The sequence below is a fragment of the Perna viridis genome, chromosome 15, assembly GCF_037379345.1.
Source record: "Perna viridis isolate PV_CMFRI_1.1 ecotype Kerala chromosome 15, ASM3737934v1, whole genome shotgun sequence".
NCBI lineage: Eukaryota > Metazoa > Mollusca > Bivalvia > Mytilida > Mytilidae > Perna > Perna viridis.
The window spans coordinates 1,249,170-1,272,728 of NC_142459.1; the positions used below are offsets into that span (position 1 = coordinate 1,249,170).

The 23,559-nt window shown below is 32.6% G+C and overlaps 1 protein-coding gene across 10 annotated transcripts in view; it reads left to right on the top strand.

Moving 5' to 3' along the window:
• Positions 1 to 23,480, top strand: part of LOC148596471 (uncharacterized) — a 281,131-nt gene extending 257,651 nt beyond the window's left edge. For all 10 annotated transcript variants that reach the window (XM_088564182.1, XM_088564181.1, XM_088564179.1 and 7 more), the window contains 11 exons: positions 4,353 to 4,453; positions 4,762 to 4,824; positions 5,752 to 5,767; positions 6,565 to 6,816; positions 9,545 to 10,072; positions 10,551 to 10,657; positions 12,304 to 13,506; positions 14,886 to 14,916; positions 15,980 to 16,251; positions 17,325 to 17,352; positions 19,366 to 23,480. In XM_088564182.1, coding sequence (XP_088420308.1) covers positions 4,353 to 4,453; positions 4,762 to 4,824; positions 5,752 to 5,767; positions 6,565 to 6,816; positions 9,545 to 10,072; positions 10,551 to 10,657; positions 12,304 to 13,506; positions 14,886 to 14,916; positions 15,980 to 16,251; positions 17,325 to 17,352; positions 19,366 to 19,652 — 2,888 coding nt within the window. In that variant the 3' untranslated portion in view covers positions 19,653 to 23,480. The remainder of the gene's footprint in view (positions 1 to 4,352; positions 4,454 to 4,761; positions 4,825 to 5,751; positions 5,768 to 6,564; positions 6,817 to 9,544; positions 10,073 to 10,550; positions 10,658 to 12,303; positions 13,507 to 14,885; positions 14,917 to 15,979; positions 16,252 to 17,324; positions 17,353 to 19,365) is intronic.
• The last annotated feature ends 79 nt before the right edge of the window (positions 23,481 to 23,559 follow it).

Genomic DNA, 23,559 nt, shown 5'->3' on the forward strand with positions numbered 1-23,559 from the left:
AGGTACGATAATGTTTCTTTAGGTTGAACTTAAGCAAACCAACACCTGGTCACTTTTTCTTGTAGTATATTTTCTTTTCCAATTTTATACGTGTTAGTCTGATTGATTCGTGTCTTTTCTTGACTGTATTTTTTCTTTGTCATGTTTCTTTCCTTGGAATATATTCTTCAAATTATCGCTCGAGTCTTTTTTGTGTGTGTGACATGTGTGTTAACTTATTTATGTTTTTATATATAAATAATTTTAGTCAATTAACTTGGTTTTTAGTGTCAAAAATTGGTTAACTTCACAAGCTTAGTGCAAGAAAGTGTGAAAATATTTCCAAGTCACCACTTTAATTTTAAATAAAACTCATTTGAGGCATTCTTTTTGATATTATATTTATTAACTTATCTTAGAATATTGTGACAAAAGTAAATAAGGTCACAAATCTTGCTTTGTTCAATTGTTTAAACATGTAATATATGTGTAAATCCATTTTTATAAAGATATTATTATGTTAAAACAAAGTTTTTTTCATACAAAGTGTTATACTATAGAACTGACTGTAGCTTGCAAACGTCAAGAATATGCGCACATGTGCTTTGGTCTGTGTTTTCAAATTATCATATTGTCCCTTTCACTTTTTATTTTTCTCCTTCTAATTTGCAATATGCATTAATAATGTGTATGATCTTATATACTACTGTAGTTCGTTTCGTTCCCCGTCTTCATTTTCCCCATATTTACAAAACTTTTAATAAAAACGGACTTTGTACTAAACATTTCACCAGTGCACATCCTAGAATTGAATACAGCACCAATGTTCATGTTTTCCTTGTAAAATATGAACAGAAAACAAATTGTCAATCGATGTTCGAATTGCTAACAACAAAAATGGAATTATGATTGTTTTCTTTAAACACATTTAAGTACTTGTTTAGAACATCTTTCAGAGGCAAATATAAGTTGACAATATACCTGATCAATTGACATGAATACATATGTTATACACATACCCATAGCCAGGGGGTTAAAGAGTTCGGACGACTCCCCCCCCCAAAAAAAAAAAAAAAAAAAAAAAGAAAAGAAAAAAAATTGACTTAGGCCCACAGCAGCACAAAGCTTGTCGTAAATAGTGCCTAAATAGTGCCCGAATCCTGGACATAGGCTAAAACAATCTGCCCACATAGCATCTGGGTTGTGTGTCCCAGATGGTGGAATGTAGTACCCCTGGCATGCGACATGATGGTGTCGTCAGGCTATAATACGGAAGACCTGATTGCAAACAATATCGGTGCACTGTGTTTGGAAAATATCACGTTCCGCACGCGTAAAAGAACCTCGCTGTGTTTATGATGGGAGAAGGAGTGGCAGATTCACCACATGAGGCTAAATTACCTGGCCTTATCCATCTATTCCAATTTTCAGTCGCAATCGAAAATTGTGGACCCTATTATCTTTGTGTTCTATTCCATTTTATTGTATTTCATTATCATTTCATTTTCATTTTATCATCCGTTTCATGATCATCGTCTGAAATATTGCTGCTTGGACGTTAAACCCCAACACACAAAATGAAAAGACTGTTTACAATTTGGATGTTCTTATGCATTTCACAATGATAAAATTATGAAAAATAAATCTTGATATTATTTTTATAGAAATTATGAAATATGAATTAATATTTATTATTTATTTGAAACCAAGTAATTCGAGTTAAGAATGTGAACTTTTTTACCTTCTAAAAAGGTTTTTTTCATTTAGACATTACCATTTGAATGTCTCACAAATATTGGCATAACAAAATTGCATTGCTTTGAGTATAGAAATATGATTTTATTGTTATTTGTTTTAAAATGGTATTCCAAGAATTTTTTTTACACTATCTATGAATGTTTTGAGACAAACTATATGACAAAAGGTATGATGATACATTTTCGGGAAAATTACCTCTCTTTTATTTTTATATACTGTTTAATAAATATTAATGAAGGACTCAAGATATAATGTAGCGAAAAATAATCTCCTTTGATAGATTTGAATGTGCTGAACTGTTGGTAATGTCTTTGGTTCACTGTTTTTTGTTAGATTTATATTTTTTTCAACCAATATCCAGGGGTTCGAGAAGGGGTTTTTATACCACGTAAGCTGTTGCCAACACTAAATAAATACACAACCTTTAAGAAAACACAAAGTTATTAGTCATTTTGTGATTTTAAATGTTCATATAACATCAAATATCAAGAATATTGTGTTGAAATTTCATATGTCATTTTTTAGAAAAGCGTCCTGGTAACCATTTTTAAAGTTAATTATTTTTAATTTCAGAAATATGCCATTTGTTATTGTTTTTTTAATATATTTTACTGAGTAAACTTTGGTCTCTATTTTGAAATAAACCACGTTTTTGTCGATACCTGCGTTCTTTCGTAAATCTTACTTCAAAAAGGTCAAATTTTCATTTTATTTTAGTATTTTGGAATCCCTCATTACAGAATATGTCACACTCTCTTGTTTTATCTTATCAAGTCCTTTGCTAGCTTTAACAAAACCTGAGAATACTAAATGAATAAACTTTTATGAGTAAAGAAGCCTACATGTGGTCAAGTTTCCACTGAAAAACACTGAGTTTCTGCGAAAAAACCAAGGTCAACGGTTTCCATAGCAACCGAAAGTATGCCAAGAAAATTTATAGCATTTTTTTTCCAATTGAGCCATAATATGGGCTTACATACCAAATTTGGTGAAAATCTGACACCTGTGATTTCCCAGCCTTTACTGATTCCTTTGATGCTTACAGAGAAATTCTCTTAAATATTCTGTCACGTACCAACATTTCACAGATTTTTATTGACTGACTTTTTATTGTGCAAAATTGTAGCTTTCATAGCAATTCACTATAAAACGGCGATAACAAACATAAAAATATTTTGAAAAGGAGATCAGAAAGTTACATGTTTGAATACAGTTAGTTAATGAGTATTGATAGGTTGACCAAATCTACCTAATCTGTAGAAATGTTATTGATAAAAAGTAATATTGCTGAAAGTATTTTCCCGCCTTAATTTGTTTGAGTTCCAGTCCATATAAAGTTCAGACACTGCCAATAGTAAAGTGATTTATAATATAGAAAAAAACACCAATGCGACAACGCTTTTTCAGTCTCCATATGCTATATCCATGTATTTACAAACCATATTATAATACAATATTTATATCTGTTTGCACTTTTAAGAAAATATTTCATTTATCTTCCACTTAACTCAGCCAAATCAAACAAAATCAAAAACGATAACTCTTGCAATAAATACAGTATATTGTAAATTTCGATATGCTGTCCACGTGTTTCAAGAAGTTTCAGTAGCATTAAAATCACATATGTAGGAAGATCATAATCAAAATATTAGTTATACAGGAAGTGCTCATTACCAAATCTATCGAAAGAGGAAGTCAAATCCATCACCGAGAGGTTAAATCAGCCAAATAAAACAAAATCAAAAATGCAAATTTCGTGTAAAATTGCTATCTCCAAAAAAGCTAAACCACCAAATGAAAAACTAAGACTGGTTATATGATCAGTAGTTGTTTATGATTAAGGAATGAACGTGAGTTCGGTCGATTTTTTAAAATGCATGAATCACCTTCTGTCTTACTTTTTATACAGACTACTACTTAATATTTCAAGATTTTGTTTGCCAGCAATGTTAATTAAAACTAGATTTCTAAATGTCTGTTTGTAGAAATTAAAGGGTCTATGGATTTAAAACAATAAACGAACTTTAGTAAATCAAGTCTTACTATTAACTATTCTTGTCTTATAAACTTAAACCACATCGTGAAGCTCAAGTGATAATTTTGTTTCCAAACTTTGTGATATCTAAAAGGAAGGTTAACGTTATACGAGCAGAGTTCAAATAATCCATTTCTCCATGTGTTATAGTTGTACAGCAGATCATTGTAAATTCAAATTGATATAATATTTCGAAGATAACGAAGATGAAATATATCGAATCAATGGTTTGTGAAGGAAGTAATCGAAGAAGTCACACTGAAGTGTGACAAAAAAAGTATAATAAGACTAAGACAAAACTAGTGTAAGGAAGAAATCTTAGAATTAGAAGTATGAGAATTCAAAGCAAGGAATAAAAAAAATATTACAAAACTAATAATAACCTTATTATAAAGGAGAAAATATAATAAATGTAATGAAACTGCAGACTATGACTATTCATCCAAGGAAATGTAAAATGTTCATTTTTTTATCTATTTATTTTTTTTTTATTTTTATTTTTTTTTGGGTTGTATCAGTGTATTGTTTGTTCATTTTGAAGGAAACCTGAGTTCACTACTTTTTGATAATTATGAATTTCAGGGATTGACACCGCTACACGTTGCATCTATATCAGGGTCTGAATCAGCTACAGCCGCCTTGATAATGAATGGTGCTTTCATTGACGACAAGGATAATATGGTGATTACAAATTATTATAAATCACTTGTCTTCAAACGCTCATAATGTAAATTTAACTTTTGTTCATGCAATATTTAAATTTAACTTTTGTTCATACAATCAAGTTAATTGAAGTTAATTAAGACATTTTTAGAGTTCATTTTCATGTTTAAGATCCCAAATCATGAGTGGTTAGATATGATATTATTATACAAACAAACTGTTGACGCTTAATTTGTCATATTCACTGGAATTGATGCCATTTGCAAGTTAACAATTGCTTTCTATTTTCTAAATTACACATGCACTGTAAATTGTATCTGTTCCAGGGAAAAACAGCACAAGATCTTGCCGAAGAGTACAATTGTCGGAATATCATTAAATTGTACAAGGTACAGATAACTGTATAAGCCGATCAGATATCTCTCCTTCTGTGACAAATTCACACTTTCATGGAATGAATTTATATTGTAAAATTGTTTACAATATGCTCAACCATTGTCATCAATTACACTTCTATCTTCTTATTCATCAAGTAGACGAGAAAATTATCTGCTCTATAATCCATTACTGTGTACACGTATTAAGTTTTACAACCAGTTTTTCTCCTCTTTTCTCTCAGTTAAACATTTGACACGCTACACTCTGCTGTATCAATACCATGATGGATATCGATTATCCGTTCACAGAATTTAGGATTTATGTAGAAAATATCAACGTATAGTTTAGAAAATCTTTATATTAACATGTTCAACTCACTCGTTATATTTAGGCGTTCTCATGATCGTATTTCGGTTATTCACTCTTTCTTAACAATTCTCTATAAGTATGAATGCTTATAATGTTTTTTTGGTGTTGGCAGTTTGCAACATTTTTTTTTCGTTTATTTATATATTTATATCCGTAGTAAAGTGCATCAGTGATTTTACCGAAATCAAAGGTTAAACACTTTTCATCATTTTATTTTATACAGCTTTAGTAATGTTCACTTATATAGATACTTCCTTTTTAACTAATTTATATGATCTCTATGTACAAGACTTGATAAGATAAACTATGTGCAAAATATTGTTTAGTCAGTGATTATGTAATGGAAATCAATTAGTTATGTATTTTTTTATCGACATGTTTCTTTTCATAATGACAGTATATATAGTCTACACTTTTCTGTCATACTCTGTCAAATGCGATCAAATTAAGTGAAAGCACGTTTGGAACTGATTACTTAAATGACAAATTTGATTAAGACAAATCCAAACGATGTCATTAAATGGTGGACTTATATTTTCTTAATTTGTTTATTTCTATTTTTTCAACAGAAAATACTTGCATCAGGTAAGCCCATATATCTTTCTTCTATGAAATAGATCTAGAATATTGAATACATCGGTACCGTCATCAGTCAAATGTAAAACTGTAATACATTAGACATGTATAATTCTGGTCCCTCCGGCAATGTTGTTTTTACTGTTGGCTCCATCCCCCGAACCTTGGCCCTATTCCCAATCCTCATGTCCATGTATAGTAACATACTTTCTTAGCCTCCCCCCCTTCCCCCAACCTTATATGTATGGGATTTTATGTTTCAAATTCAAACTTTTATCAATATGTATCATTAAATACAATATTTTACGACTTAATTAACAAAATCTTTTAAATATAATGTAATTATTCTAATACCTCATCCCCGTGTCCTATGATCAATGCATAAAAACCATTATAAGTTAGCCTCATTATTTGCTGTATTCCTACATTTGAATTTGAGATCTCTGAAAGTGTAATACACTAAGTATATTAGAGACTTAAGGCATGCGAATTCGTTTACGTATGTATAATGGTTACATCCTGTCTAAGTTAGTACACAGCAATTACCAGTGTTTTGTTCCTGGTTTAAATTCAGTTAGGATTCATGATTTTTATTCTTTGAATGATATTTTTTGTAGATTATATATTTTAGCTTTTATTTGTGGTATGTTATTCATTTCTCTTGTTTCCTACTGCACTTTTTTTAACTTTACCTTCCCTATTACTTCTCATATTTATTTTTGCCCAATACCTTATAAATGGCTAGTTTATAACATTAAAGTAATGTAAATGTTTTTACTAATGTATCTTCAATCATTTTACTGCAGGTTTACCCAAAGAACTCCTATATCTGTCTTCAAATGACAGAGCCACATTTACTTCGAACCTTAGATCGGGATTTTATCTATCTTACGTGGGGAAGATCATGTGTGTTGGTTGCGAAGCTGTTGGCAAGACAGCCATTATATCCGTACTGAAAGGAGGCAAGCCAAGTAGAAAAAGAAGACCAACAGAAGGGTTAGATTTGCATATCTACAAGGCATCTGTAGAAATGTCAAATAGAACGTGGATTTTCAAAGGTAAGGGATGGTTTGTCTTGTTTGATTGCGACACTGAAAATAACTATCGGTTCTTGAGAATATTGTAACGTTTAAATATGGGAACGAACTGACCTTCTAAATCTTAGACTATATAGAGAGATTACATTAAAACATTTAGACAAGAGTAGTACTTTTGTGATAACCGTAAAATGATATTCCTACACCAAATTAAGAGGCTTTGTTTGAGCCTTTGTTCGGGAGAATACACAGTAGGGTTCTTTCACGTGAGAGGAATGTGGCAACTTTCCCAAACAGTGCACCACTATGGTTTGCTGTCAAGTTTTCCGTATTGTATCCTGACAACCCCAGCATGTAACACACCAGGGGTACCCCATTCTACTGCCTTGGGCACACAACCCAGTTGCTCTGTGGGCAGAGCGCCCTAGCCCCCGGCTAAGTTTCTGAGAACTATTTGGTCGCCTTTTACGACAACCTTACCGCTGCTGCAGGCCTATTCTTTTGTCACCCGGATCTGCACGGGTCAAAAAATTAAGAGGTGGTGAATAAACTTGTAGATTTACTCCTTTACACAAAACTGAACATATGCCCTACTGAAATAATTGCAGATGACATCAAAACTGAAAATTGAATAACCAAAATGTACGAAACGATCACATTAACACAAATCACTTGAGTATCTAAAACTATATGTTCACAAAATAAAAAAATAATAATTGCAATGTCTCTTTTATTGTAGAATTATGTCGTCGTGACATAATTGAAGAAAAAACCTCAACTATGTTCCTCATCGCGAAAACTCACTGATTTGTTTTTCGAAGCGTGAGTTTATTCTCTATCCAAATGAACAAAAAAGTTAAGTCAAGATTTTTTAAACTAGGCCATGCAAAAAAAGTTTCTCGGCATTTATTAAGTAAAGTAATTATTGGTTGTGCATGTGAATGTCATGCTATCGTGAAAGTATTTTCATCAAGATACACTTTATTTCTTTTGAAATCTTCTACTGAATTTTTGGTTTTATCGGATTATGTATTTGCTGGTGTTGTGAAGTTCCAGATCAAATTCAAAAATAAAAAAAACGGGCATGTTTTTTGGTGATTTTTTCCTTCCCTTAATTCGCTTGCAGCATAATACTAGATTAGAAAAGAATTATTTCACACCAGTGTCAATAGTGTTTAATAATGTTAGTCATGTATGTACCTACATGTTGTTACATGAGTTTTTCGTTTGTTTTGAAGAAATGTCAACTTTCTGTTACCGTGATTTTATTACTTTTGTTGGAGCCTCTCAGAGCTTACTTGTAGGTGTGCTTACACTTATTGAACCCTTTTTGATGATCCCTGAAAACTATAAAGCTAAATATATTTACAAACGCTGTAATAAGAAACAATACACAATAGGAAGAACTTAATGGTTTTTTTTTAATAATTGCATGCCAATGTAAAACGCGGAGTTCTTTTATACAAAGTCCCTCCTGCTTCACTCTCTGTAGATTGCTCCAGATCGTGTTTTGTTCCACGATAAAGATTTGATTTTGTTAAAATCATCGAGACAGTGGTTTGGTAATCTGAAGTGTTGACTCACTGGGAGTAAAGGCTTTTTTGTTAGGTCGCTCCTGTGTCCGTTCAAGCGCTTGTGAAAAGACTGTTTATATTTACCAATATATTGAAGGCCACAGGTGGGACAGTGAAGCAAATATATTATATTAGCACTCTTGCAGTGCAGGTTACAAAACATGGATAAACTTTCCACTTTCCCATACCCCTATTCCCAATTCCCCGTTGCCCCATGTAAATATATATATAAGTGTACAAAAGTACCGAAAATGTCAATATTAGTATTATATATTAGTATCAAACTTATTTCAGTTTCAAATATTATAAATGACATATTTTTGTTTAATTCTGTTAAAAATGTTATAGTGTTCTGCTTAGTGTTTGAAGGCGAGAACTTCAGTATCTAGTGAGCGGTTGCGGCACTTATATTTCAGTCTAAAATTTTCAAAATTACACTTTTGTTCATATTGTATTTGTGCAAGCACTTTTAAAACACCTATCAGTCTCGTATTGTCATACACAGTGTTAAATAGAACCCCTGTCAGTCTCAAATTGTCATACACAATGTTAAGATTTTCTTGATTTTATGTGGGTGGCTGGTATGATGCGAATATCTGTTTCACATGATTATTTCAGTACAATTTTTCAAAATATGACATATCATTTCTTTTTTAAAGATTGAAAAAGTGCCATCATTTTTTTTTCTATTTAAAGTGGTCACACACAATGGTATTAAATGTTAAACGTTAAATATTAATTTTTAATGCGGAACAAAATAATCTCCTTGCCCTATGCTCCATTCACCATTTCCTAGTCTCTGTCGCACCTTAAGCTATGCCCCTTCGCCTCAATGCCCATTATTTGGAAAGTGTACCCCATGAACCCTGGTAGACAAAAAGGATAACAAAAAATATATGCAAACTATAATTCGATCGATAATCGAGTCATGCCTGACAAAGCAGCTGAGGTATTGTTTTTTTTTTTCTGGTTTCATCTGGATATGTTTACTTTGAAATAACGTGTATGAAGAATATCGTGGATGGGGCTGTTCTACAACTGACGGTTCCTCTCAGCCAGCATTAATTTAGAGTGAACTGAAGTCAAATGTACATATTATCATAATACAATCTGTCTCACTTGAATTGGTAGGGATAATAATAGAACACATTTTCACATTGATTCAATTATTTTAGCGCTGGATTTAATGGATGTAGCATTCAGAGATCTGCTAAACAAACCGAATTGGAAATTTCAAGACTTGAATGCCTTACTTGATGGAGATGATGATGATGATGAGGAGGAGGAAAATGAATATAGCGATGATGATGGGTGTCGAATCAAAATACCACCTTCAGCGACACTAGATCATACAGGCGCTGCAAACCAAGAATGCAAGACATCATCTTCAAGAAAAGAATACAAGAAATCGAAACTACAAAAGATTAGAGCAAAACTCGGATTAGAAAAAGCTGAAATTCGTTCAATTGGTGGAATGCAGGCAGAAGCTGTCCGTCGAAGCAAGACAGGTCTCTTGAGTAGTACATTGGCCCCAATCAACATGGTGGATTTTGGGGGACAAGGAGCATTTTACTCAACGCATCAATCTTTCCTTACCTACAGAGGAATATATATACTTGTACTCGATGGGAGTAAAGGATTTGATGACGAAATTGAAACCGAACCGATAATTCCGGGGCGATATGGAAAACCTACATCTCGTAGTAAGTAATGCAACTTTTAATAAATTTATAGTTTTAGTTTACTTTTACATTGGTGTTCTAAATTTAAGAGATCTGTTTTTTTAATTCACTTTTCATATCAATTATCAATGATTACAGCTCTTAAATAGTAAAAACTTCGCATTTACATCAATCTTCATTCCCCCTAGAAAATTCATTGTCCCCTGTTAGAATCTCAAATGTTTTCATTTTCAAATTGATTTTCATATTTTTATATTCTAAAACATGACAAATCTTATTTTCAATTAAACTGAATACATTTTCATCGCAATAAACTCTGTACAAATCAATTTCAACATATTTCCGTTTAAAAATCCACATCACTTAGACGCTACCCCCACTCCCCATAAAGAATTATACGGCACCACAATTCATGATTCGCGGATGTAATCATTTCACAAATATACTCAGCATTAAAACAAGTTAGGCCTAATTGAATGTTTCACTTTCTTTATGACAGCGTTTACTTTTTTCTGGGTGAATTCCATCGAGTCATGCTCGAAGGGTGCTTCTGACAAATATCCAAAGATTCTGGTTGTATGTACCCACAAAGACAAAGTTGAAAAGGTAAACACTGCAACAATCTCATGGCATACAGAATTCTAGCACATCTTGGTATTCAGAATAAAATTTGCTATATCGTTTATTTTTTCTTTTGGGACTTTTTCAATCCCTTCTCTGTGTATATATATAAACGTCTCACAACGGCGCTGGACTTTGTGCAGGCGGAGTTGCCACAGATGTCACAATGAGTTTGAGTCCCGCGGAGGGAACGACCAAAAACTTGCGTTGCAAATTTGACAGTTTTGGCATCCTTGGGAATTTTGCAGACCCTTTAAGTTTACAGTATCTTCCCTGTTTCAATTTTATCCGATAAAGAAGTGTAGCGAATAGACTCGTATCATTCTGAGACGTTTGTATATATATATTTATAAAGGTCTGAAAAATTCCCAACGATGTTAGAACTGTCAAATTTGCGCAAATTTATGGTCGTTTTCTTCGCGGGACTCGAACTCGTACCGCTGTGACATCTATGTCAACACCGCCTGCACATAGTCCAGTGCCCTAGACCACTCGGCGAGCTAGGCTATATAAAAAATATAGCTTTCGCTGGCCGGGTCATTCCTCCTGGTGGGATTAATCTAGGCCTGTAACTAAGTACACGATGTATGATGGTACGAGGCAGCTCATTTAAGTGTTATTATGTAGGATAGAGGATCAAATTAATGATGCATATATATATACATTTATATACAACGTCTCAGAATGTGACGACTCTATTCGCTACACTGCTCGATCGGATCAAATTGATTCAGGGAAGATATGTAAACGTATAGAAAGGTCTGAAATTTGCGATGCAAATTTGGTCGCTCCCTCAGCGGGATTCGAACCCCTTTTCTTTCTAATATCTATGGGAAATACCGACTGCAATTAGTCCAACGCTCTAGACCACTCGGCCAACTAGGCTATATAAAATATAGCTTTCGTTAACCGAGTGATACTTCCTCGTAAGTAAATCTAGAGCGCGAACAGTAGCACATGATGTAACTGAATAGGACAACCTCTGATGGTATCGAGTAAGACAGTAGAGGATATGTAACAATATACAAATACAGCCACACCAATTATATAATACAAATAAGAAGTCTAATGGGGTGAGGCAACTCTACCATCTTATATGCTAGTACATTAGTACGTAGATACATAGCATGCACGTCGAGGATCAACATAGTATGTTGTATACACCCCAACTCTCTATTTATATAAAGAAAAAAATTAATAAAAATAACTGCAATTTACTATGTTATATAACGTAGTAAATAACAGAGTGTCAATTTAATGGATTAGACCTACAAATGAAAAACAAATAAATAACATTTCGCACATATTACATAATGTACTTTTAAGATTTTCACTTGCAATTTCTTAAAAAGTTGTATAAATGAGGAATACATTATGGAAATTTGTCGTCATGGATCTATGTTAAATGATTTTTTGCAGATGTTGCTGAAGTAGAAATATAAATTGTTTTTAATTTTTTTTTTTTTTTTTTTTTTTTTTTTTTGCAATCATCAAATTTCATTACATGAACACATTACAAAGGACAATTATAATGTGTATGGAGATTCATAAGGTTCTGACTTAAAAACATAAACGTAGGACTTATGAATAAATTAAATTTATGGTTTAATTTAATTTAAATTTCATTACAGCACTTAGTAGACCAAAGGGCGGAAACTATTTTCTCGGAAATAGAAAAAATGTTTAAAGATACAACAGCACTGAACCACTTGGTCCTTGAGCATAGAATATTTTTGAATGCAATGGATCCAGAAGACCCTAAATATGAAAAGCTGAAACAAGTTCTTGTTGAATTGCTCTGTAGTCAGCCATCATGGGGAGAGAAGCTGCCAAAATCATGGATTTATCTCAAGATGATGATAAATAGAGCGGTAGAAAAAGGCGACCGGGTTATGAAAATGACAACTTTGAGACAGATTAACCAAGATAATCCGGTGCAAATCCTCTCAGAAAAAGAGATACAGCTTTTTCTGAAAATGCTCCACTCACAAGGAGAGATAATCCACTTTCCACTTTCAGAACTTCGCGATAACGTCGTTATTGTTCCAAAGTTTTTGGTTGATGCACTGCGGTCATTAGTTACAAATACGCAGTTTTGTAAGGGTAACAGACTTCGAACCATACAGTCGATGAACCGAACTGGTTTACTGAAGAAGAAGGAGATACTACTCATTTGGAAGAGCAATACTGAGTTCAGAGATCACCAAGGGTACCTGATATCGCTAATGGAACATCTTGACATATTAGCCACTCCACGAAAATACGGGAAGTCCGGGACTTTGATGAATTCCGAAATCTTCTACGTCCCAAGCCTTGTCCAGACCGTTAACGACACATCCTACCTTGAGGATAACTTAGCAACAAGATCACTTGGCTTGTCATTTAAATTTCATAGCAGTGTGTTACCACCATCTATTGGGTATAGGTTGATCGCATCATGTGTTGGCATGTACGAAATACAGAGATACAATAACAAAATGATGCTGTTTTCTGGTATGGTTGTTGTACGGGTGAAGAGAAATTTGGACCTAGTTGTAATATCCCGAACAGATAGAGTAGACATCTTTTTAGTCCATAGCTCCAAAAGATTTGAAATTCCCCGAGACACAGCTGCTGGGATATATGAATGCATGAAGGATATCCTGATTAGTATCCTAGAAAGTTATAGGGTAACGTCATCAGAAGGAAAAATTAAACACGATGTGCCTTTCCATACAGAGTTTCAGTGTTATAACACAACGGAACCGTGTTACAATCAGTTACAGACCTCATGGACATGTAAACATGGATACACATTGGGCCTTGACTTGAAAGAAAAGTGGTGCCATAACAGGGTAAATTGTTTATTTTTGATTAGTTATGAACCATCGTTATATATATTGTAAACCTTCGGGAATAGAGACTTTTTTCAACAAATGGTCATCATTCCAATGGGAACAAATTGTGCTCCTCTACCTGCTGACCTATTCTTTCACTCTTATGAGGCTGACTTTATAGCTGATCTGATCGGAAAGAAAGAATGTCGTTTGGCTAGATCCTTTAATCTCAGTTTCCGCTATATAGATGAAGTATTATCTTTAAACGATCCCAATGTCGGGGATTTAATACATCGCATATACCCAAAAGAACTTGAGATAAAGGATACTACAGACACTGTGAAGTCAGCCTCATATCTTGACCTACATTAAGGGAAAACTATTGACGAAACTTTACGACAAATGTGATGACTTTTCATTCAAAATAATCAACTTTCCTTTCATGTGTGGCAACATACCTTCAGCACCTGCGTATGGAATGTTCATATCACAGCTCATACGATTTGCCAGAACTTGCAGAAACTACGCAGACTTTTTGTATCGCAGTAGAACTCTAACAAATAGGCTTCTGGAACAGGGTTATGTTGCTACAAGATTGAAGTCATCACTACATAAGTTTTATGGTCGTCATCATGAACTCGTGGATCGGAATGGTAAATCTATCTGCACCATGAAAACTGATTTATTCAACGGTTCATAGTTTTCCTTTCCTCGTTTGTCTACCCCGATTTTTTTTATGAGCAACTCGGCGGGAGGTTCAAGAAAAGCAGAGGACATTTACCCTACCGGTGCACCTGGTCCATGCTCCCATTTTCAGTGGAGGCCGAGTTGCTCATTTGCTTTTGTTACTTTGTATGCATGATTTTAGTTGCTTTATGTTCTTTATTGTGTATATCTGTTTTCCATGTCTAGTCTTTATCACTGCATAACATTCCTTTGATTACCGCTATAATCTTGGTTCCCTTGATTACTCTTTTAAACTAAGATAGCGACATAACCAAGAAACGTTATTTCAATTGACACGTTTTTACTACATGCATATTGTAAGTGGTATAATTTCACAAGGTCAGTAGACTTCGCATCCAGTCATTTCAGGATATAATTAAAATCAACATAAAGTTTGTGAAATGCTAGGAACTGTTACCTTCTAGGTGTGATAGCTTGTACTAGTTTCTGGTGAATATACATGCTGATTAACATATGATTTCACTGTTTACAATTATTGCATTCGTCAACATTTTGTAATTTGTGTACACTGATCCGACCTCAGAAGTGCTTAAATTGCATAACAGAACCGTTTTTCGTTTACTTTACTTCATAACCTTAAATGACATTTTGTCTACATATTTTCTGTTTACATTATGATTGATACTTTGTATTTATTCATTTACTTTTAGGAAAAACACATTTGTACAGCAGAATGTAAAGGTAAGGCAACATTTGCCAACGTTAATTGGATAACATTGCAGTCTATACATGTGATAACATCACAAAAGAGACTTATTTGTTATTGAAATGTGTTTGAGAGAACGTGTCATTGGACAAGTATTAACACATAGATGTGTCATTTTGTTGATTTGTCCAAATATTTTACTGAAAAAGTGACACAAAAGATTAAATTGCCCGTTCAATGGCAGTATAAAGTCTCTCCAGTTTCCGTTTTTATAAGTACATGTCTTCTGGCAGTTTATAATTGCACAATGTACGTGTTATGGCAATATTACGTCTCTTTGGTTTCCAAGTTTATAATTGTACGTCTTAGAGCACTATAATGTATCTTCACTTTGTCAGTTCCAAGTCTATAATTGTCTGTCATATGGCAATATAACGTCTCGTCAGTTTCCGAGTGTATAATTGTACGTTTTATGGAAACTTCAACGTCTCTTCTGTTTCCATGTTGATAACTGTACGTGTTAAAACACTTTATCGTCTCTTCAGCTTCCAAATTATAATTATATGTCTTATTTTAGTATAAAGTATCTTCAGTTTTCAAGTTTATCTAGAATTTGCTTTCCATATGTAGCTTAAGTGTCTGTCTCTGTAAGAATCAGGCAGATGGTGAAACATGTTATGAAAAACCACCATTTCGATAGTTAATTTGAATATTTGCACAATCAGAGTCAAGGCCAAAAGAAAATATCATGATGGTGTATTGAGTTATAATTTCATTGGAATGCACTGGTAATGGACATTTCAAGGGCAGATAACTCTGTCAATAACCTCATTATTATGCGTTCTATTGAATGATTTCGGAGAAATTCACATGATGCAGATATCTAATAATGGTCTTCTGTATTATATGGAGGATGCCTTCTTGAGTTAAATAACATTGTCAGATTGAGGGGATTTTGACATTCCTGTTTCTGCGTTTTCCATTGTACGTTATTTTTACAATCACTTACACTCAATGTAACTTTTTCTTCACATTTTGTTAATGTCGGGTAATTGTTAATATGATATATTTTCATACTTTGTAATCCTGCCTTTGCAGATTTGTCCGAAACTGATTATGTTGAGAAACCTAGTGAGGGTCAACTTGCCAATCTAGCTATGCAATTTTCATGGGAAGATATGTACAAATTGGCCATCGCCTTGGGTTTGGAGGTAGTCGAGATCGACAGGATACAGAAGGACCATGGAGACAATGTACTGAACCTAATGTTCCTTTGTTTGTTGAAATGGAGGAAAAAGATACATGGTTGTGTTGGTGATATCATCAAAGCTTTAAAAGATGCAGAGCTTGATGGACGAACAGTTTGTCAGGTAAAAGTTAGGTGGACGTTTTGTATGTCAGATAATCATTTGGTTTGTCTTTGAAAAACTAACTCAGGAAAACCTATTTGAATAGTGTGTAATAATGCATTGATAGCTCTGTTATCATATTGTTAATGTTGAAATATATTATGTAAAAAAATGGTATAAGTTTAAAATACCCTGACAAGATATGTAGGACAGAAATAACAATTTTTTTTATTTGTTGTTCGCAGGACGGTTAAGACCGATTCATGTGAAATTTATTTAAAAAATACTTTTAAGTCTCATTCAACAATAATGTTGCATTAAAATTGTATAAAAATAGATTTTTATTACGTTAATTTGATTTAAAATGTTTTGAAACATACAATATTTCTACCTTCGATTTATTTGGATTTTCCCTTCTAAATCACGTGATCATTTCGTGACATCTATCAACGCAAATACTTAATGCTCTAACCTATTGATCGCAACCACATTTGTTAAATTTGGCATCCGTCTTGAATTTTGCTGAAAAAAATGAATCGCCAGATCTACCAATAAATTCATGTTAGAATTTTGTTGTGCGGTGAAATTTGTTAATAAATAAAAGTCGACGTAATATTGTGTATTCCACTGTGCATGTATCTTATTACAATCCATTTGACATATGACACAAGATGATCGGTTGAGAGAAACAGGACGGGAAAGATGAAAAATCGATATAGTACGGTTCCGCCTTCCGTTTTTCTTTTGTTTACTAACGCTCAAATATATTTTTAAATTCATGTTTAAAAAGTATTAAATAATCAAACTTATTAAGAATATCTTAAGCTGACAATTCGCGTGATGCTTACCACTGATTATATATCATTTATTTCTTCAAATGTTTCTAGATACAGTTTCAAAAAAATGTCTGTTTAATGGAAAATTGTAATCGTCAGTAGGCGTTGACGTAGACGTCGCTTATGACATTGTTGCATTTTATGACTTTGTTATTTGACGTAGTAGAAAAATACAATGAAGTTAATTATCCTGCGTTTCATTGCAATGTGTAGAAGAAAAAAAAATAGACGGACTTGAATCGTCCTTTTCTTTTGTAGATGGTTAGAAACAGGAAACTGAGCGAATGTAAGTATCGATTATATTTTAAGATACATGTATCTCACTGGTGTAGTTTGTACTTTGAATCATGTCGTCCAGTATGGACTAGAACTTCTATTGTTTACAGTGGATGCTTTTCGTAGACTAAAATGCTTCAATGATATTTTTTAGTGATGCAGACTGATTCAATTTTTTCTTAACAAATTATGAGAAATAACATGTGGTAATTCGTTGTTGATTTGTAATAACCCGTCAAATTGTACAATCCTTATGATTTCATTTATAATGGTTTCAGACCTAACTTTAAAGAAAATGATTTGTTATCAGTATGATACTCTCTTCAAGGTTGTTTGAATTGCGAAATACGGATCAAAGACGTCAAGGAAGAAAACCAAGTTATACACAATAATACGGATATCTCAAAAAGAATTGTATATATGTCCTTATTTCGAATATTTTATAAATTATAATAACAATAGTCGAAATGTTTCACGTGACAAAATGTTATAATTAAAATGTTTTTTTATATATATATATTAAAAACACAAACAAGATGTAAATTAATATTCATATACATCAAATCTACCCATTTTTTCTTCCCTTAAATCCTATTTACCATTTTATTTCTGCCTAGCTATATATGAATATTTAACATTTCTTTTGTCAGTCCTAGTACATCAAGCTGTTGAAGTGACAAACTCCTTTATCAAGACTAGTCACGTGACAAAATACTATTATTTACTCCTTCTACTTTGCATCTCTATGATAGAAAGACTAAAGAAAATTAAATCCCTGTGATAAACTTCTGCATGTGTTTGCTCAGTTACAATCGATTCCTGATATGCTCCGATATTGCAGTTTACCTCTTCTTGAAATTTGTATACAAATATGATATACTACATTTCTGTTGATTCACACACATTTCTTTAAGTATAAAAATACTAACTGTACGTATACGTATCATGAGATCAGTCTCAGACGTATTTTCAAAGTGACAAGGACATCATACATACAGAGTCGCTATGATAAGGTCAACGTGGCAAATACATAGTTGCTTTTGTATGCTCAAAAGACAAAGACATTATGCATACGTGTCGCTATCATATGTTCACCGTAACAAAGACATTACACAGTCGCTGTAGTATGTTCGACGTGAAAAAAAGACACCATACATACATAGTCGCTGGTGTATGTTAACCTGACAACAACATCATACAAACAGATTACAATGATATGGTTACCTTGATAAATACACCGTACATCCATAGTCACTGTAGTGTGTTAAACGTGGCAATGACAACATACATGCAGTTTCTGTGTGCGTGACAAGAACAGTACACATACATAGTTGCTGTAGTGTATGAAAGATGACAAACAATAATATGCATACGTGTCGCTATCACATTTTAGTCGCTATTCACCGTGACAAAGGCATCACACATGCGTGTAGCTATCATATGTTCACCATGGCGAAGACATTACACATGCATAATCGCTGCAGTGTGTTCCACATGACGAAGACTATACATACATAGTGGCTGTAGTATGCTCAAGGTGACAAAGTCACCATACATACATAGTCCTCGATGTACACTCATGTTTACTTAGACACTATTGATATATACATTATTTCTATTATGACGTCTTCATATGTCGGTACAACCCCACCTTTAGCACCTGCGCACTGTCTCTTTTCTTTCGCTTCGAGACAGAATACTCATCACTCATTTAAACACATTTACGCGTTGTTTAACGGCTGAGAGGTGATTTAATTGAAATCAATTATATAAATACACATATTTAACGCATGCTATGACATAAATATACAAATTTAAACGGAAGAGCCGTTATTTTGGCTACGCCTAGGGAAATTTTTGTCACAAAAATTACCGTCTATATCATACTAGAAAAGAAATCATTTCTTCCGAGGGGTAGATTTGTACTTATTTTAACATGGGTTTGGCCGTACCCATATTAAAATGAGTACAAATCTACTCCTTCCACGAATTATTTCTTAAATATCATTACTTTACATTTCAGCTGTATCCCGTTCAGTATTTAATCAACAGGTAACAGACAAAGTCATCGATGCAATATCGAATGGGGTAATTGAGGAAAGCCTGTTATTATCTGTTCAATTGGGTGAAAAGGCTTCATATTGGATTGGTATGAAACTTGATCGAACGAGAATTGTGGAAATAAACAGGGTAGTACTTCACAAGTGGAAATTGCAACATCCGAAAAAGGACCAGATGACTGCACTTGCTCAAGCATTATGCAATGTTGGTATTGAAATCAATTCAATATTATCTGAACTTTCAGAATAGATTATTATTGGTATTATAAATTTGTAAGCCTTTCTGCAGTTGGACATGAACAATATCATTATATATTATAAAATGAAAATCCAACCATACGAGTTAATTACTTTATTCTATTTTGAATACTTAAGAATAATAAATGTATTACATAGTTATCCATCCTTCATAGTCATTTTTGACAAATTTAACCAAGAACATCTGTAAGTCATTTTTTTATGAACTATGAGTCAAAATAGTTGTATAATATACTTTTGCGTTGGTTTTGGCCTGGGTTATATTGTAAAAAAGTTGATCTTATGGAAGTGTGTCACATTGACGTTTTTTGACAACAATAAATTCGGAGAATGACATACTTATCAATGGTAAAATTGCAAGTTTTGGATTTATGTATTTCTGTAGCACTCCAAGAATTATGTTAAATCTGGTACATGGTCGGAAAGCCCAGATATTTAATTTTTTGATATTTTACAGTGTTACAGTAAACACAAATTAACATGCGGCTTTATATATAAGGATATAGACAATATTATATAATCCGAAAGTAAGTGAGATATCTCTGTCAATGATATTGAAATATAATAGAAACAATTAGATTTTCGATATGAATTACTTTCTTTTCTGAGAACAGATTTTTTGGAATGAATATTTACATTTTATCATTCAGACTCATCAAGCAACTTCATAACAATAATAACCAAAAAAAATGTGCGTCTTTTTTTTTGTGTGTATCACAGATTATATAATGTTCATGATTCTTACAAAAATGCTGATTTATATGATGGTTTCAGTTTCTGTTTTGTCTGTGTCTTAACTTTTTCTTCTTCTTATTATTATTATTATTATTTCAAATGTCACCATTGGTTATTCCTTATTTGTATTTGATCATCTATTTTTATATATTACTGGTTGACGGTTCTTCTAAATATTTAAGAATAGTTCAATCAACACAGTACTCATATTTCTTTATACGTAAATTCTAGATGGAAAATTTAAGAAGTCTAACATTTTTACTACATTGTATTGTGTTCATAAGTTCTGATATAACAGTTCAAACTTTTTTCTCTCTCAATTCGTCTATTATTTATATAGATGATTGATAAACTCATTTTAATTGCATTTATTACAGAGTTTGCGTGATTCTTTCAAGCAATGCTACTTAATATGATGGTTTCAGTTTTCGTATTGCGTTTTAACCTACTTTGTGAATAGAAGAATATCCAGTGTTTGTCTATATACCCCACTTCGTAAAGAGGACAATCTCCAGTGTTTATGTGTATACCCTACTTTTTTAATTTTTTAAAACAATGTTCAACTTAAGTTAGAAGACAATACAAGAACCTCTTGGCTGCACAGATTTTGTAGGATTTATGGAAAACATAATTTAAAAAAAAAGAGAAAAATGGAGTGCTTTCTACTAGTATTAATTAAAAACATATAAATTATGATCACGCGATCGTTTACGACATAAGGTGACAATTCATAAAGAATTGTTGTAAAAACTAAATAAACATACTACATCTTTTTAATTTCTAAGTATTTTTTGCAAAGTTATTTAAGTTGTTAAATATACCTTAGAGAATTTAGTTATCCTTTCCTTATATTGTGTTGATATGCAATGCTTACAATAAAGTAAAAAACAAATTCAGTCTCGTTTTGTTAAAATTCATGACTGATTTTTTTCATTCAGTTGGATACTAATTCAGTTGCATAGAACACAATCACATTTATATTATCACTATTTTTATGCTCATTTTATTAAAGAATTTGTATGTATAGATGTTATCAATATATAATACAATACAATGATAGGATGTCATCTATAGCACAGTTTACCTTAGTAGTGATCACAATCGGATGAATCGGTGTCATCTAAACCTAAGTTAAGTGTAATACATGTCAAAATCTGGTCAATGGGTGTCATCTAAAGCTAATTTAAGCTTACTATATGTTACACTTGGATGAATGGGTGTCATCTATAGCTAAGTTAAGCTTATTATGTCAAAATACAATGAATCGGTGTCAACTAAAGCTAAGTTAATCTAATTATATCACAATCGGGTGAATCGGTGTCATCAATAGCTACGTTCATCTAATTATGTCACAATCGGACGAATCGGTGTCATCTAAAACTAAATGGAAGAGAAAAAACTTTCAACCTTGTATTTTTAATTATACATTTTAACACATACATACCTAAAAGGGATATTGTTTATAACAATGACAAATATATTTGTATTATGCATATGACTGTATGGGAACCGATTGCCAGTCTGTAGTACATATTCATTATAGGACAATAAGTCAGGGAGTTTGTTGTATGGGTATAATGGTAAAAAAAACAACATACGAATAAAATACAAACAGCATGTACACAATATATTATATGTTTTACCCATAAAATATATATTGTTTATGTTCTGAATATTTTACCCATATACCCATATATGACGTATTTGACATATATTTGTATTTTATTTGTACATAGTTCCTTTTTATCTTTAGATTTTTTTTAAATGTAAAATCAGTAGAAAAAGGAATATAATTACCTGTTCGATTCAATTAAAACTGCAGTTTAATAAAGGAATTTGAAGGAGGTAATGTGATAATATAAAAGACAATGGGAATTATGTGGTAGGATGGATTGTAAACACTGGTGAACAAGGAATCGGGAATGGTTAATGGCGTAAAGAATGTAAAATATCATACAAAGCAGAACAGTTATTGTTTTGTTTTGGATGTATATGTGCTCACAATGCATCCTGTAACAGTACTCTAGATCGTGTAAACCGCATGTAAGATGTACGATGTACGGTGTGCGATAAACGATATACAATGTGCGATATACGATCGTACTATTTTTTGACAAGGCTAGGTACCCATAACACTATGTTTTGATTACAAATGAAATTGGAAATCAAAAAACTTTTAATTGAGTTGAAAGCTAATTTATGTTGACTAATTTTGCTCCCATTTTCAAATTGAGTATCCTTTCATTTGATATTATAATGTCAGACTATCAATGACACATGAATCAATTCAGAGTTCAGTGGTACATTTTACTTAGGTGGTATTTAAAAAAAATATATTTTTGGGGGATTGAAATTACATTTAAATATATACATTTGGAAGGTAAACTGTGTTTATTAATATTTTTGAAGAATATTTTCTAACAAATAGGCTTCTGGAACAAGGTTCTGTTGCTACAAGATTGAAGTCATCACTACAGAAGTTTTATGGTCGTCATCATGAACTCGTGGATCGCTATGGTGTATCCATCTGCACCATGAAAACTGATTATTCAACGTGTCATAGTTTTCCTTTCCTCGTTTGTCTACCCCGGACTTGACTTTTTATAAGCAACTCGGCAGGAGTTTCTAGAAAAGCAGAGGACGCTTACCCTACCGGTGCACCTGGTCCATGCTCCCAGTTTTTAGTGGAGTCCGAGTTGCTCATTTACTTTTGTTACTTTGTATGTATGATTTTAGTTACTTTATGTTCTTTGTTGTGTATGTCTGTTTTCCATGTCTGGTCTTTGTCCCTGGATTACATTCTTTTGATTACCGCTATAACTTTGGTTCCCTTGATTACTCTTTGAGTACTGTCATTGCAAGTATTTCTGTTATATTGTTAGATATAGACTACTTCCAAGGTACCAGCTACAAATTAGTTACCAATTATATAACGCCAATTTGAGGTCATCAAATATACGGACTGAAATTTCCTATCCAAACCCAATATTTTTTAAAACACAATAAATCAATCAATGACAAAAATATAGTTGCTCCAAATATTCGTGCACTGCAGTGAACATAAGGAAATGAATTTAAGTTTGTATTTTTTTAAAATGTATGGATTGTTCTTGTACATGAAAATTACTTATATTATATTGCTATAAATTTAAGTCGTTTTATTA